At 40.5% G+C, this 16105-nt stretch overlaps 1 protein-coding gene across 19 annotated transcripts in view; it reads left to right on the top strand.

Annotated features, from left to right (window-relative positions):
* Positions 1-16105, top strand: part of Adam22 (a disintegrin and metallopeptidase domain 22) — a 295966-nt gene that overhangs the window by 227788 nt on the left and 52073 nt on the right. For all 19 annotated transcript variants that reach the window (XR_376691.4, NM_001310439.1, NM_001098225.2 and 16 more), the window contains exons 15-21: positions 3620-3719; positions 5641-5712; positions 5921-6013; positions 8046-8126; positions 9990-10040; positions 10253-10316; positions 13093-13198. Coding sequence is in view for 18 of the 19 variants with exons in the window: in NM_001310439.1 (NP_001297368.1) it covers positions 3620-3719; positions 5641-5712; positions 5921-6013; positions 8046-8126; positions 9990-10040; positions 10253-10316; positions 13093-13198 (567 nt within the window). In the remaining variant the exon portion in view is untranslated. The remainder of the gene's footprint in view (positions 1-3619; positions 3720-5640; positions 5713-5920; positions 6014-8045; positions 8127-9989; positions 10041-10252; positions 10317-13092; positions 13199-16105) is intronic.

Here is a 16105-nt window from a genome sequence, read left to right as displayed (position 1 = left end):
ATTTATATATCCATATCTCTATTCTCATTTCCCATCTCATTTCCCATGATTGTTCTATTTTCTTATAATTTTTGGTGGGTTTCCAGCATTTTTTGATTTGCTGCATGGGGATTTTTAGTTTCTTCAAATTTGTTTAATATGATTATATTTGAACTTCCAACTTCTTTTCATTTCCTGAATAAATTATTTTTCTCTGGAATGTCTTCCCTCTCTAGTCTCATTTCTAACCATCTCTGAGGTTTGTCATGATTTGTAACCCATGCATAATAATTTCCATATGTGATGTATATATGCATAGGAGTGTGCAGGTTTTCATGCACATGTATGCATGAGAACATGGGGCCAGAGGTCCCCATTGGGTTCTTCCATTATTGCACTTTGCCTTCTTTTTTTGAGACAGGATCTCTCATTGAACCTGGAGCTCAATTAGGTAGGCTGGCTGGTTGTTCACCTGCTGGAGCTACACAGGGATGCCGCTGGGCTCAGCATTTACATGAATGCTAGAGATCCAGTCTTAAGTCTTGGTGCCAGTGTAGCAGACATTTTAGCATCTGAACCTCCTCCCACAGTGCTCCCTGCATTTTAAAGCAACTATGGTAGCACATACCTTCAACCACAGGATGTGGAAGGCAGAGACAGCTAGATATTTGTAAGTTTGAGGCTAGTCTGGTCTACATGGTGGGTTTCAGGCCAGCCAGAACTAATCAGTGAGACCCTGTCTCAAAATTTTTAATGCATATGATTATTTTTTATTAGTGATATTAAATTTGTATAGACAATCTCTATAGTGAGAAGTACAATTACAGAGTAATCAAATATTCACCTTAATACATTAAGATATGTGTTGCTTTTCCCCTTGTCATTCTTCATACATTAACTAGATACACTCACGAGAGCATCCCTTTGTGTAAGTGTTATCTGAAATGGCTCTGTAATCTGACCTCTGTTCAGCATCATCTGTGAATCCCATGAGAATGTGCTCTCCTGTTTGCTTCCTGACTTTCAGTGGCACTGCTAATGTTGGCAACATGGTTGAAATCGATGCCACCAGTTTACCCAAGGATGTATTATTGAATATAATCCATACATTACCCTGAAGAATAGGGGGCAAATTTCTGTGACCTGTAAGCTTCAACTGTGCACATTAACTATAAAATAGATTCACTGTTAAAAATATGGAAGATTTGGTTTGCATGATTGCTGAGGGCCCAGGCTTCCTGTTGTAAAGTGTGCAGGATGCTGGGATAGGCTGTTACCCTAGTGAGTACCTTTGCAGAACTAAAGTCAAATAGATTGCTTCTCCCCATTGGACAGGGTCTCTTGTGCCACATGCTGGCCTTGGATTCATCCTCCTCCTGCCTCTATTCCTGGAGGTCTGGGATTTGAGGCATGTACTGCCCTGGCTAAATTCAAATAATGCTTTGACAGCTAATGCTTCTATACTGAAAATTAGTGACATTTTACTTTGGGTGTTTGGAACTGTTTCAGTTGAGCAGCAGAAAAAATAGGGAACTTGGAGAGTCCTACTTATAATGGACGATCTGGCAGAGACACGCAGGAGGACTGGAAGGGAATGTGGTGAGATGACCAGCTGGGAGCCAGCGAAAGGGAAAAGGGAGGAGCTGAAGGAAGAGACTTTTCATGGTATAAACACTTTGTCGATTTGGGAAAGCCGAGGAAGGGAATTAAAGTAGTTTAGATGAGTTACACCCAATACAATGGTGTGTGGAGTATTTTAGAAAAAATTAAAATTAGTTTTAGCATATAATAATAAATTCTAATAATTTACTTATGAATATTAACTATGCTATAAACAAATAAGTCCTTGAAGGTTGGGGAGAGAGACATGATAGGATGTGTTCCCCGTCAGGAAGAGCATAGTGGTACCTGTCATCCTGTCACTGACAAAGTAGAGATGTCAGTTTAAGTGTGGACTATGTACTCACACACTTCTCAAAACACAAAATAATAAATAAAATAAATAAATAAAAGCTACTCAATATTATCTTAATTGTTTTTCCTTCTAAATAAAAATTCAATATAAAGCAGTTTTTTAAAATGTAAAAATAAAATTGTCTTTCTCCAGTGGTAGTCATAGTTTGTAAAAAAAAAAAAAAGTTGCTACATTATCATTGAATTTTTAATTTCCTTTTTTATTGCTGTTTTATGAGTTTTGGCTCCTGACACACACACACACACACACACACACACACACACACACACATTTATTTTTCAGTTATCACTGAATAGCCATCATTTCCTAACCAAGTTTCAAAATTGAGATTATCAGCTTCATGCTCTCCTATTTATCCTATTTATAGTTTACCTAACCACTTTCTTTTCTTTTTTTTTTATATTTTTTCATTTACATTTCAAATGCTATTCCCCCCAAAGCCTCCTATACCCTCCCTTCGCCCTGCTCCCCAGCCCACCCACTCCCACTTCATGACCCTGGCATTCCCCTGTATTAAGGCATATAATCTTCACAAGACCAAGGGCCTCTTTTCCCAATGATGGCTAACTAGGCCATTTTCTGCTACATATGCAACTAGAGACACATCTCTGGGGGTACTGGTTAGTTCATATTGTTGTTCCACCTATAAGGTTGCAGACTCCTTCAGCTCCTTGGGTACTTTCTTTAGCTCCTTCATTAGGGACCCTGCGTTCTATCCAATAGATGACTGTGAGCATCCACTTCTGTATTTGCCAGGCACTGGCATAGCCTCATAAGAGCTAACCATTCTGTTGACAACATTCAAGGTATTTTCACATTGTTTTTATTTACATTATGTCACTATAAATGCTTGTGCATATATCTTTGTGCATATGGCTATTTTTGTAAGGAAAAAAATCCTAAAATGACCAACAAATAATGACTAACCAAGAATGACTGGTCCAAAAGTGTGTGTATTTTGAGGATTCTTAATGTATATTGACATTTTTTTCTCTTTCTTTTTCCATCTGGACCGTTTATTACCTGTTGTCTGTTATGTAATTTCAAAACAACTTCAAACTTTAACAAAAGTCACAAGATCAGTAGGAATGATGCCGTTGGTTCCCTGAATCATATGCTGCTAGTTTGGTGTTCCACCACCCTCAAACTATTTGGGTACATTTCCTGCAGCAGGCACCTCCTTCCATCCAGCCATGGTGGAGTGGGGAGAACCACCCTTCTCCACATCCAGGATGGATCCCTATACCAGAGAACTCATTTACAGCCGAAGCTGCAAAACGCAGCATCACCTTTGGCTTTATTTCTTTACCTATCTTCAGTCTGGAACGTTCCCTTAGACTTTCTTTGACTTTCATGGCCTGACACATATTATAAATTATAGGCCATATGTTATAAGTCATAAATCTTGTAGAATTCTCTGATGTTTGAGTTGTAGCTAGCTGCATAGTATTCATTCATTAGGAAACAGAAGTCTCTTGTCTCTGGTTTAAATTGTAGGTCCTATGCAAATAAATGAGCAAAGGACAGCTAGTGCATGTTGCTAAATGAAGAGTTTAGACACAATGGTTGATGAATGTATAATCTTAACACTGAACATGTAAGACTTGTAAATGACCAAGGGAGGCTCACACTGTAGCGAGGCACTCACTGTTTGCTCTCCTGCAGCTACTATCTCCCGAAAAAGTTCACTCAGTGCAATGTCGAGGAATATCATGACTTCCTGAATAGTGGTGGAGGTGCCTGCCTGTTCAACAAGCCTTCCAAGGTAATACGGTGATGAAGACTAATCACCTATGAAGCGTTGCACACTGTTGTAAACACCAGTTTGTGTCTGCTGGATCTACATCAGGGAACTTTTAATTTGAGCACCGGATGGGTTACATGTCTGTATTTCAAGGCCAGCTTTAGTCTATGACCGTTGGGGTTATTCTGATGGTACAGCTAGCTGACAGAAGTTACTGGGGATGTTGTTTTGTTTTGTCCTTTCTAGCTATGAAAGTGGGGGTATTTATTTTCATTCTGTAACATGAAAACTTTGGTTAACTTCTAAATTAATATTATACAGCTAGGTAATAGTAATAATTATTGTGTACTAAAGTTACATGTCATCATAGGATAAATTATATTTAAAAGACAAAAAAAATGATGACAGTTAAAAAATAAAATAGGTTTAGAAATCTCCTTGTGATTAAGTCAAAACTGGCTTTAATTCCAAGAGCAAATCTTTACTGCTGTTCTCTGGGAAGCTGTGTTCACAGCTGTAGTCCCATTTTATATTGAACAGGTTTGTAGGCATAGTAATTTTGTGATCACTTTCTAACTTAAAAGTAACTTTGTTCACAAACCACATTTAGACTCTGGGAACCTCATGTCTGTAATTTCAGTGCTCAGGAAGCTAAGAAACCAGGCTCACCATGTGTTCAAATCCAGCTTGAGCTACAGAGCCAGAGCCATGTGGGCTCTAGTAAGACCTTGTCTTAAAAGAAAAAAGAGAGATACCGTCTGAAAATGACACACTGAAACCCACTTCTGTGTATGCTAGCCAAAGCTAATTAAAACAAAACAAAATAACAAAACAAAACCCTGAAGGGCTGGAAAGATGGCTCTGCAGTTAAGAGCAGGGGCTGCTTTCTGTGATCCCTGTTGTGTGGCTCACAGTTTCCTGTAACTACACCTCAAAAGGAACTAATATTTCTGGCCTCTTCAGGCACCTGGACTCACAGGCATCTCACACACCCACACACACACAACACACACACACCCACAGAGGCACACACGCAGGCACACACATGCACACTCACATGCACACACACACACAGTGGGAAAGGATTAAAATTAGATCCTAAAAGGGGAAATGAGATACCCCTTGTTAGTATAAATATAAAAATATTTTTAAAGGTTGATTTTTTTTTTAGTCTTATGAGTTTTGTCAGCATATGTGTATATGAACTACATGCATGCCTTGTGTCTGAGGACTCCAGAAGAGTTCCAGGTTGTCAGAACTACAGTTACCAACAATTGTGAGCTGTCATTTGGGTGCTGGGAGTGGGACCGGGTCCTCTAAAGAGCGGCAGTTGCTGTTAACCACTGAAAAAAAATAATAATGGGATTTTAGCGGGTGAAAATTTTCGAGGTTTGATCCTCATAGTAATTTAATTAATCAGCTGATCAATTAGATGGACAGCTTCTATCACTGATGGTGTTTAAAATAGTAAAGTCTCTGCTGTGAAGCTGATTTCAACATTTTGTGCTGTCTTTCATTGCATTTATATTGCTTGGCTGTTGACTGCAGGGTCCCACACACCAAGCATGTGCCAACTGTTATGTACCTCCTGATCCAGTGCTAAGAGTGTCGGCTAGGATTCCTGACTCCAGATTTCCTGCTCTCTTACTGAAATGGACTTTAAATGTCAAACTGGCTTTTGTTTGTCAATGGCTAGATCATCTTTTATTTTGTTGACATTTACCCTATCCTACTTGGTATACATATTGTGTAGTGTAAATACACAGTACTAAATCTTCTAAACTTCCAAGATCTAGAGCTGTACTTTTTTTTCTCTAAGGTAAATAAAAATATAGCAAGAGTAGACAGTGTATATACCAGATGTGTTACTGGGCCATTAACCCTGTGAGTTTTTGATATTGATGATTCTGTACTTCAGTCCTGTTTGGCTTCCTTCCCACAGCTTCTTGATCCTCCTGAGTGTGGAAACGGCTTCATTGAAACCGGAGAGGAGTGTGATTGTGGCACCCCTGCAGTAAGTCCCTGTCATTTTGAGGTTCCTTTTTAGGTCGCTAGCTCCATGCTCTCGAGATAGTATGGAGCATTACATCTTAGAAATTTTACAGGATTTGTGGATGCATGATTGTTATCGTGAATTCAAACATTCACTTTAAAAAGGATCTTGGTACTTTTGGGAAAATGACAATATTTTCTAGTGTTTAACACCTGCTTATATTCCTTAGGAATGTGCCCTTGAAGGGGCAGAGTGTTGTAAGAAATGCACCTTGACCCAGGATTCTCAATGCAGTGATGGCCTTTGTTGTAAAAAGTGCAAGGTAAATAATTTGCCAATTAGCAGCCAATGGTTGAAAGGGAGGCACATGCTTAAACTGGTAAGGCTATGCATAGATAACCCAATAGCCCTAACATATAGCAAATGGTTGAATTTCCAGTGGCTACAAGAGCCTCCTGAAGTCTTCTGAAGTGCGGCTTTGATTAGTATTTCCATTTAATAGTAATTTACCCGATGTCTTAAAACCAGTACATGAGAGAGCCAGGGCCTAAGCTCTCTTACTTCTCAGAGACTAGTTTCCCATCCTGATTCTCTAGGGTGCAGGCACCTTAAAGAGAACCAGGTGTTAAGGAGCCTTAGAGTAGAAGATGCTCAATTTAGTCATCTTTTCTTGCTGACCAGCTTGATTCAGCCTTCAGCAATAGCCACGTAGGGAACAAGAGGGATGTTTTAGATAACTCTATAGGGACAGACAAATGAAAATGCATCTTTATTTCCTATCCCATTTCATCTTTTGACTTACCTCCAAATATTTAAACTTGTACCTCAAGATTAAAAGTTACTGAGGGCTTACCTTTCCTCATTCATTACCTGATAATAAGAATATTCTGTGATGTGTGAGCTTTAGGAACTGTCTGTCTCTAGTTTATGTTTTCATGGAGCAGAGCCAGACACTCAAACAGTAACTAGCATAGATTCTCAGTTCATGTTTGTTGAGTGGACAAATGAACATGCATGGCCCTCTCAAGGACTGTTGCTGATTGGATAGCTTTCATGAGTTAAAGGAAGATGGCATAGAAAACTGTCATGGGAACTCTCCTCTTCGGCTAAACACTTTTGACTCATGTCATCTTAAATCTGGATTTCGTGGCTGGTACCGACATTCTGGTCTGGATAAGAATAAGACAAACTGTCTATAGTCAGGTTGTACCTTGTGCTTTATAGGATGTTAGCAACATCCTTGGGGTTTACCCGTTAGCTTTTAGAAGAACTGCCCCTGTCATGACAACCAAAATGTCCCCTTTGGGGCACAGCCACCCCTGCTTGATACCTTTGTTGTAGATAAGGCTCACCAGTGCACTTTTGGAATAGGCTCCATCATCCTGATTTTAACAGTTGAGCTGCTCTAATCTAAGGTTGCTAAGGAACCTGCAGAGACTGGCTTAGGGAGAGGCATAGTTGTGCTCTGCTAGCAGTGGTCCCTGTTGTTTCCAACCCATTGCTCTGTCTCAGGCAATATCTGAAGAGGTCTCTGAAAGCACTCTCAGCAGCCATTCCTTCTTTCATTTTGGCTCAGGTACCTAGAGAGCTCTGAGGAGGGATTCTGGGAGCAGGATGCTGTGTGTGTTTCTATGAGTGGGGGGACAAATGCATAGATAAACCCAGTCCCCAATGCCATCATTTTGGAGAGGAAAGAGGAGAGGGGTGAAATGGGAAGCAGCTTCTGGTAACTTGAGCTGTCCCTGTCCTGCTTTGTTATAATGAGTTAAATGGCTGTGTGTAAATCCAGTGTGGCTCAAGGTTGAAGTATCTGAAACAAAGAAGCACCAGGCAAGCAACTCCACAAGACCGGGCCAGAGGCATGAATGATAGAAAAGTAGAAAAGAGTAGAAGACTAAGATTTAAATATATGTAGAGACGAGGCAGGGGATTGGGAAGGAAAGCTTAGGAGAAAACAGCTTTACTGGGATGTGGTCATAGCTTAACTTTTCAGTTCTTCGCAGGTGAGGCAAGCAGCGGGAACAGAAGCTTTTAGATAAAGGGGTAAGCAAGAAGGGCCAAGCCCAAATGCAAAGGCCACTTGGCAGGAATTCCTAGAGCTTGAGCTAACTCACCCTTGAACCTCCACCCTGTTCTTGCAGGATATTGTGACACTTATGTGTGGTGACTGCAGAAGTTATGTTACCTATAAGAATTGCAGTTATTAAAATAGCAGTTGCTTCGGTAACTGTTTTGTAAAGGCTGTCATCTTAAACAGTTTAAGTGTGCATTTTTCTTTTAACGTGGGACTATGAGAGGATGGTTTTTTTTTTACTGTTTTCACAGTTTTGTACATAGAGTGTCGTTCTTTTCAGTTTCAGCCTCTGGGGACCGTGTGCCGAGAGGCAGTGAACGACTGTGACATTCGTGAAATATGTTCAGGAAATTCGAGCCAGGTAACTTACAATACTTACTCTACACATGATAATCAAAGGAAAAGGGACATCTTTGGTGTATTGCAAGAGAAATACAAACGGGCAAGATGTCACTTGTCTCGGTCACACCACACTTCCCTCTTGCCAACGCCTAATCTCTGTGTGTGTGGATACGAGATTGGGGATGGAACCAAGGTCTTGTGCATGCCAGCAAACCGTTCTACCATGTTCTGCCACTGAGGCACACGTCCAGCTCTTGCATCGCATCATTGCTGGCCAGTATCTTTTTCTATTGTCATCTTTGCAAAACCTCACATGATGTCACCAAGAAGCAGAGACAACATAACCACACACTTGGCTGTGTTTCAGCCGAACAAATAAAGACAGCTGGGAAGAAGGGACAGGAGGGTCACTCATCACAACGGGCATCTTCTCCTTCCCCAGTGACCTGATAACACAAGGCTAGTAGAGAAGTTTATGTTTTGATTTGGGAGCTGGTTTTATTTTAACAAAACCATAGAAACTGAAATTCATGTATGCTGCCATTCAAGGACTGCCAACATCCTTCTTTGCCTCCAGAGAAGGAGGATTAAGAAGTGATATGTCTATAATGGTAAAAATGATTGCTTTAAGGAAACAAGGAGATCTTTATGTAAGAGTATTCCCCCTTTTTACCATGTAATCAGCAGAGTTTTCTAAGCTCTCGTAGCATTAATAATGACAATAATTACCACTAAGGCTCCTAGGCATAAGGCATACATCAATGTGATTATAAATACGCAGGAATTGTGAAATATTCTCGAATCCAAACAGAGGTGCTGTGTTGAGTTAGGTTAAGCAGTACACCTTGATAGAGATTAGAGAGTATAGGGAATTGTTCTGTAACCTCCATTTACTATGTTACATCCATTATAAATGTTATCTATGAAATCATACATCAATGATAAAAGAAAGTTTCTGTGTTAAAAGTAACCAGAATGGAAACTATCTCATTACCTTTTACTTGTATTTTAAACATCAAGATTTTAGAAAAGGCTAGATGAATGTTTTAGAGAAGAAAAATAGCTGCATTGGATGGTTTCTTGTGGCATCTTTTTCCTGTCCTTTTATACTGAGCATCTTCCCCAAGTGACTATAATCTGTGTTTTTCTCTCACCAGAATAATAAACTGTATGCGGCTGGTTGTGTGCTCAGCAGAGTACTTCCTAATTTTTAAGTTACTTGAAGGAAAGATGATGTGATGAAGTGTAACATTCTTTCCCAAAATTAATATCCGCAGAGACTCGAGTCTTCCCTCCCCCCACAGAACCCTCTCCATTTATTTATTTCTTTTAAAAAATATTTTTGTTTTTATTTGAAAAGTTTGCTTACAAAATAACAAGAGTGATAGCAGATTTTCAGATGATTTAATTTTAAGTTGGTCTTGTCTCTATCTTCCTGCCCTTGCTTTCTCTGTTGTATCCTGTACTCCCAGGGCTTTAAGTGAAAGACTATACTACTCCCTGTGGCAAAAGGCAGGAGAGTGGACTTATGGCTTCTCCAATGGGGACCTGTTCCTGGCTTTTGTCTTAAGCCCCATTCCCTGCTCTAGGGACTCATGTATCTGAACGAAACATGTGCTGATGCACAAGTTATCTACCAAGCCATTCTAGTAAGTTCTTTTCTCTGTAGCTGTGCCTTTGGTAGATGTCATATTTTTCAAAGGATGCTCATTAAGCATATTTCTTCTTACCTCCTTTTCATCCTCTCCTTTTATGTATAGTTTAAGGGAATCGGTGTATTATCAACCATGGTTATATATAATGAGAACATTAACAGGATTGGGTTAGCCTGGTGTTTGGTCTGAGTTTGGGTGATAGTTTGCTCTTTTTTTTTTTTTCCTAGTGTGCCCCCAATGTGCATAAAATGGATGGATATTCGTGTGATGGTACTCAGGTAAGCCACTCATTTTTACCTGAAATTTCCATGGGTGCCAGCATGAAAAAAAAAATACTAAAATTGTATCTCAGTAAGATCAGTTTGAAAGGGTCACAATCAATTCAGATGACAACACTCATGTGCCATGTTCCCCAACTGTATGTCCTTTTCCCATTGTGTAGTGTAGCAGATGTCATTACCACTGATGGCCGTTCATTTTCTCATTTTAGGGAATTTGCTTTGGAGGAAGATGTAAAACCAGAGATAGACAATGCAAATACATCTGGGGGCAAAGTAAGTAGTCACGTGGCTTGATTGTTTTCCACACGGCATTGGCACACTCTTCAAAGGACACATGGGTGTCCTTAGAAGTAAATTGTTGACCATTTCATAACTGGGAGCTTCTCAAACCCACTGCAAGATTGGGTAGGAACACTTTTTTAGAAATTAGAGAAAGGCATCTTCTTTGAGAAGCCATGGCCCCAGAGTTTCTGGCTAGTTGGCAGTGCCTGTGATGAGGCAGTGGGTGCCTTTGCTGCCAGGCAGGCGAACCCACCTGGTGAACAGCTAGGAGAATAGAGCAGTCTTGATTGTAGCTCCTCAGCTGAGTGCTCTCAGCAGAAGATCCCATATGGCCTTGTATAGCCATATGGGATGGACATGGTCTCTAGGTAGGGTATCCTTGCCTTCGACCTCAGCATGTTAAATAGTTGCTTTTTTTCCCTGTCTACTATCTTCTTTAAGTGCCAACTGGCCTTCTTAGTTATAGGTGACCTTTTACTGAAGTAGCTCACCTGTAAAGAACAGAAATGTTAATGTTATTCATTTTAAAATCTGTCAGGGTTATAAGGGAGAATATTTACCATTTTTATCTAGATATTAGTACTTATATTTACAGAATATAAATTTGTATTTAAAGTTTGTATTAAATATTTTTCACAGAATTAATAGCCAAAAGTTTTAGAAGATGTTTTTGGTCTAAACCCTTGAAAAAGTTTTTTTTTGTTTTGTTTTTTGTTTGTTTTTGTTTTTGTTTTTTTCAAGTAGAGTGTTAATATGTAGTCCAGACACATACCTTGGCCAGTCAGACCTTGAATTTGTAAGCTTGCCTCAGCTGCGCAAGTGCTGTGATTACAGGACACTTGCCTGCACTATTAAAAATTCTTTTGAAAGATAAGTTATACTAGCAAAAGCTATAAAATGAATCACAGTCTTAGCTATCATAGTCAGTAGCTGCAGTCCTTTTAGGAAAGGACCTTGGTCTCTGAATGTCTTGAGAAGCATTGAGATAAGGAGAAAATTTAGTCAGGTTTGTACTCTAAATAAAGGGATGCTATTTTTGTTTCTGCTGTTTAACCAAAACAGGTGAGAAACTAGCAATGTAATTAGCTATTGTTTACTATGTGCAGCTTGAGTATCTCTTATTTGAAATGCCTGGTATCAGAATTATGAAGATTGTGGAACTTTATATCAGGGAATACTTGTTTACAGGTAATGAGACGCAATCCAGAATGCAGTTCATTTGTGTCACACACACACACACACACACACACACACACACACACATCATGAGGTTAATTTTATATAATATTTTTAATATTCTTAATGCACCTGCTTTTATTTATTTATTTATTTATTTTTTAATTAATTTATTTATTTTGTATTTTTTTTTTTTATTTTTTTGGTTTTTCGAGACAGGGTTTCTCAGTATAGCCCTGACTGTCCTGGAACTCACTTTGTAGACCAGGCTAGCCTCGAACTCAGAAATCTGCCTGCCTCTGCCTCCCGAGTGCTGGGATTAAAGGCGTGTGCCACCACGCCAGGCGCACCTGCATTTTTACTGAGAGTTTTTATATTATATCAGGGCATGGACATTTCTTTTTTAAAATTGTATATTTAACATGAGTGTTTGTATGTGTGGGTATGCGAGTGTGTGATATATGTGGTGAGGTATTGTATATGAGCAGGTATGCATGCCTGTGCACTCACAGAAGGCAGAGGGGGGCATCATATTGGGTGTCTTCCTCTATCTTCCATTGAACCAGGAGCCAAGCTGACATCTAGCAAGCCCCAGCAATCCTCCTGTCACTACCCCGTGACTCTGGGGCTACAGGCACACGTATGCCCATTCTTGGCTTTCTTCATGATTCAAACCCAAGTCCCCATGCTTGCACAGTACATTCTCTTACTCACTGCACCGTATCTTCAGGATATGGTTGTGGCATTTTCTACTTATGGTATCTTATTAGCTCTTAAAAAGTCTTGAAACATGAAGCACTTCAGACTTTTGGATTAGCAATACTTAACTTGTATCACCAATCAGCATTTGATTAGTTTACAAAAGTCTTTGTTAATATTTGTTTGTTTGTTTGTTTGTTTGTTTTCAAATAGGATTTCATGTAGCCTAGGCTAGCCTGGAATCTCCTGTGGAACAGAGGATGATCTTGAACCCCTAATCCTCCTGTCTCCGTCTCCCAGTTGCTGAACTGATAGGCTTATCCTGGCTGGCTGGAAAATCATTTAGTTCTAGCAGGTATCTCTGATACACTGGCTTCAGAAAAGGCAAAAATCAGTAAAAATGCTGGAGTACCTTAAAGTTCCACTTGCCTTTCAAAGACTGCGTAAACTCAGTATCATCTCAAAGCACAAGAAAAATATTTCTTATAGCAGTTAAGAATTAGTAAGCAAGGTAAAAGTTATGCTGCTCTTTCTTGAAAGTTATGCTGCACAGTATTTGAGTAATATCGCCCTTTTTTATTAATGTTTGTGATTGAGAACTTATGCATCAGTGCCGTGGTTAAAATATGTACTCAGATTAGTATCATCCCCTACATAGTGCCAGATCCTGGGGATATTCTCTCACTCTGCAGTCTAACTCCCCTCACGGGCCTACATGTGCTTGCTCTTCTAATCCAAAAAAGGCTCCGCAGAAGATGTACCCACCCTGTGTCTTTGTAAGTGATGGTACAATTTCTGTTTTTGTCATCGATAACACTAGAGTGGGCGCGGCTCCTTACTGCCACGTCCCATGTTACCTCCATCACTGATGTACAGTTCTTTTCTGCTTCAGAGGTAACAGCATCTGACAGGTACTGCTATGAGAAACTGAACATTGAGGGGACGGAGAAGGGTAACTGTGGGAAAGACAAGGACACGTGGACACAGTGCAACAAACGGTGAGTGCTCACGAACCCAGAGGTCATTCGTCATTCAGTTTACAAGCATATGTTCCAAGTGAGATGTTCCCGTTTGGGGACTTTAATGAAGCATGCTCTCCAGTCTATGCTCCTCATCCTTCCCCAGAGCCCCGGCATCACACAGGACCCCAGTTCTTGACATGGGCCTGGACCTCTTTCTTAAGGTCCTTGTATAAGGATAACCTGAAAGTTCTCCTGGTAGTTGCTACTCTCTCTCACCTAGACAGTCCCTCCCAGCACCTCAAGATTGAGGAAGATTGAAGCCACATAACCAATGCTGCTGAGTGAATTAGCTGTAGATGCGATGGATCCCAAGGCGGGCAGTCTCTGGATGGCCTTTCTTCCTTCAGTCTTTGCTCTATTTTTTTTCCCTGCATTTTCTTTAGACATGAACAATTTGGGTTTAAAAATTTTGAGATGGGCGTGTGTCTTAGTCAGGGTTTCTATTCCTGGACAAAACATCATGACCAAGAAGCAGTTGGGGAGGAAAGGGTTTATTCAGCTCACACTTCTACATTGCTATTCATCACTAAAGGAAGTCAGGACTGGAACTCAAGCAGATCAGGAAGCAGGAGCTGATGCAGACGCCATGGAGGGATGTTCTTTACTGGCTTGCTTCCCCTGGCTTGCTCAGCCTGTTCTCTTACAGAACCCAAGACTGCCAGCCCAGAGATGGTCCCACCCACAAGGGGCCTTTCCCCTTGATCACTAATTGAGAAAATGCCCCACAGCTGGATCTCATGGAGGCACTTCCCCAACTGAAGCTCCTTTCTCTGTGATAACTCCAGCCTGTGTCAAGTTGACACAAAACTAGCCAGCACAGTGTGGGTGGCCCTATCGCTCAACTGGGGGATGTGCCTATCTACTGGAAGTGGTCTCTACAGGTTCTGTCTCCCTGCTGTTGGGCATTTCAGCTAATGCCATCCCCACTGTGTTCTGGGAGCCTCTCGAATCCCTAGTGTTTGGAAGTTTCTAGTGCCCCCATCCCCTCTACACTGCTACATATTTCTATTCATTCTCCTGGTGTTCTGGACTTCTTACCTGTCTCCCCTCCTTACCTGATACTGCCCCCTTTTCAATCCCCTCCCCTCTCCCACCCAGGTCACTCCTTCCCTCTGCCTCCTGTAATAATTTTGTTTCCTCTTTAAGTGAGATTGAAGCATCTACATTTTGGCCTTCCTTCTTGTTAAGTTTCATATGGTTTGTGAGTTGTATCCTGGGTATTCTGAACTTTTAGCTAATATCCACTTATCAATGAATAAATACCATGTATATTCTTTTCTTGGTCTGAGGTACCTAACTCAGAATGATATTTTCTAGTTCCATCCATTTGCCTGCCAAATTTTCAAAGTCCTCATTTTTAATAGCTGAGTAGTATTCCATTGGGTAAATGTACCACATTTTCTGTATCCATTCTTCCACTGAAGAACAAATGGGTTGTTTCTACCTTCTAGCTATTATAAATAAGGCTACGAACATAGTGGAACATCTTTTGGTATATGCCCAGGAGTAGTATGCCTGGGTCTTCAGGTAGAAGTAGTTTCAACTTTATAAGGAACCACCAGATTAATTTCCAGAGTGGTTGCAATCCCACCAGCAATGGAGGAGTGTTCCTCTTTCTCCACATCCTCCCAGCATCTGCTTTCACCTGAGTCTTTAATCTTATCCATTCTGACTGGTGTGAGGTGGAATCTCACAGTCATTTGGATTTGTATTTCCCTGATGACTAAGGATGAACATTTCCTTAGGTGCTTCTCAGTCATTTGAAATTCCTCAGTTGAGAATTCTTTGTTTAGCTTTGTACCCCATTTTTCATTTGGGGTATCTGGTTTTCTGGAGTTTAACCTCTTGAGTTCTTTATTTCTTCCTGACCAAGTTATCATTGAATAGAGCATTGTTCAGCTTCTATAAGTATGTGGTGCCACAGTCCGGGCCTAATCAGCCCCCCTCAATCTGTGGGAATCAGGGGTTCGGACTGATGGGCATAGAGATGGCTGGAATTGACAGACAGACACAGACATGAAAGAGTGTGCTGGATCTGAATGTAATTTGTCAAATCAAGCATCAAAGTTTTTATACAGAAGAAAATAGGGAAGTTGGGTGACAATGAGGTTACTGGATTCTTTCATAAGATGGAGGAATGCAAACACCGAAGGACTGGCAGGAACCAACTGGGATAAAATTCAATGTTAACAACTGGGATCAAAAACTGCCCCACCTAAGGTCCATTTAATCTTAGAAGCCAGGGGCAAGGGCTTCGTACCCTTGTCAAAGTTCCTACTCTAGTCTACTGTATAGTCCACCTTCCCCCAGGCCATTGTAAATACCTGTGTATGGGTGTAACTCAGCTATCTATAGTTCTAAGTATCTACTCTGGTTCCTCCTTAGGTCACAAACTTCCTTCTTCCTAGATAATGGTAAATTTCTGTGTAGGGCAGTGACTTAGCTATCCATGCTCAGGGTTGGATCAAGGACTGCCTAGAATATAACTTAGCTATATGTCAAAAAATCAATCCTTAGGAGCACTTATTATAAATCAATATTAAGGGAAAGCACACAGATCTGTTTACCAACTAAAGCAAGGACATCGTAGCATTCTTTATACAGGATGCAATGATTCCAGGAGACTAAGTTTCCATGAACTTTTTGCCTCGGGACAGTGCCCAGGTTTCGGGGCCTGTCGCACTTGTCACTACTGGAGTGGATGTAGCAATGTGTACTATCTGTTGTTCTATTGTTATTGAAGGCCAGACTTAGTCCATAGTCATACCTGATAGAAGGTATGGGTTTGATCTTCTTGTATCTGTTGAGGTTGGTTTTGTGTCCAACTATATGGTCATTTTGGAGAAGGTACCATGGGGTGCTGAGAAGAAGATATATTCTTTT

This window comes from Mus musculus, chromosome 5, assembly GCF_000001635.26.
Source record: "Mus musculus strain C57BL/6J chromosome 5, GRCm38.p6 C57BL/6J".
Lineage (NCBI taxonomy): Eukaryota > Metazoa > Chordata > Mammalia > Rodentia > Muridae > Mus > Mus musculus.
The sequence above is the reverse complement of the archived record's forward strand: the minus strand, read 5'-3'. Positions and strand labels throughout refer to the sequence as shown.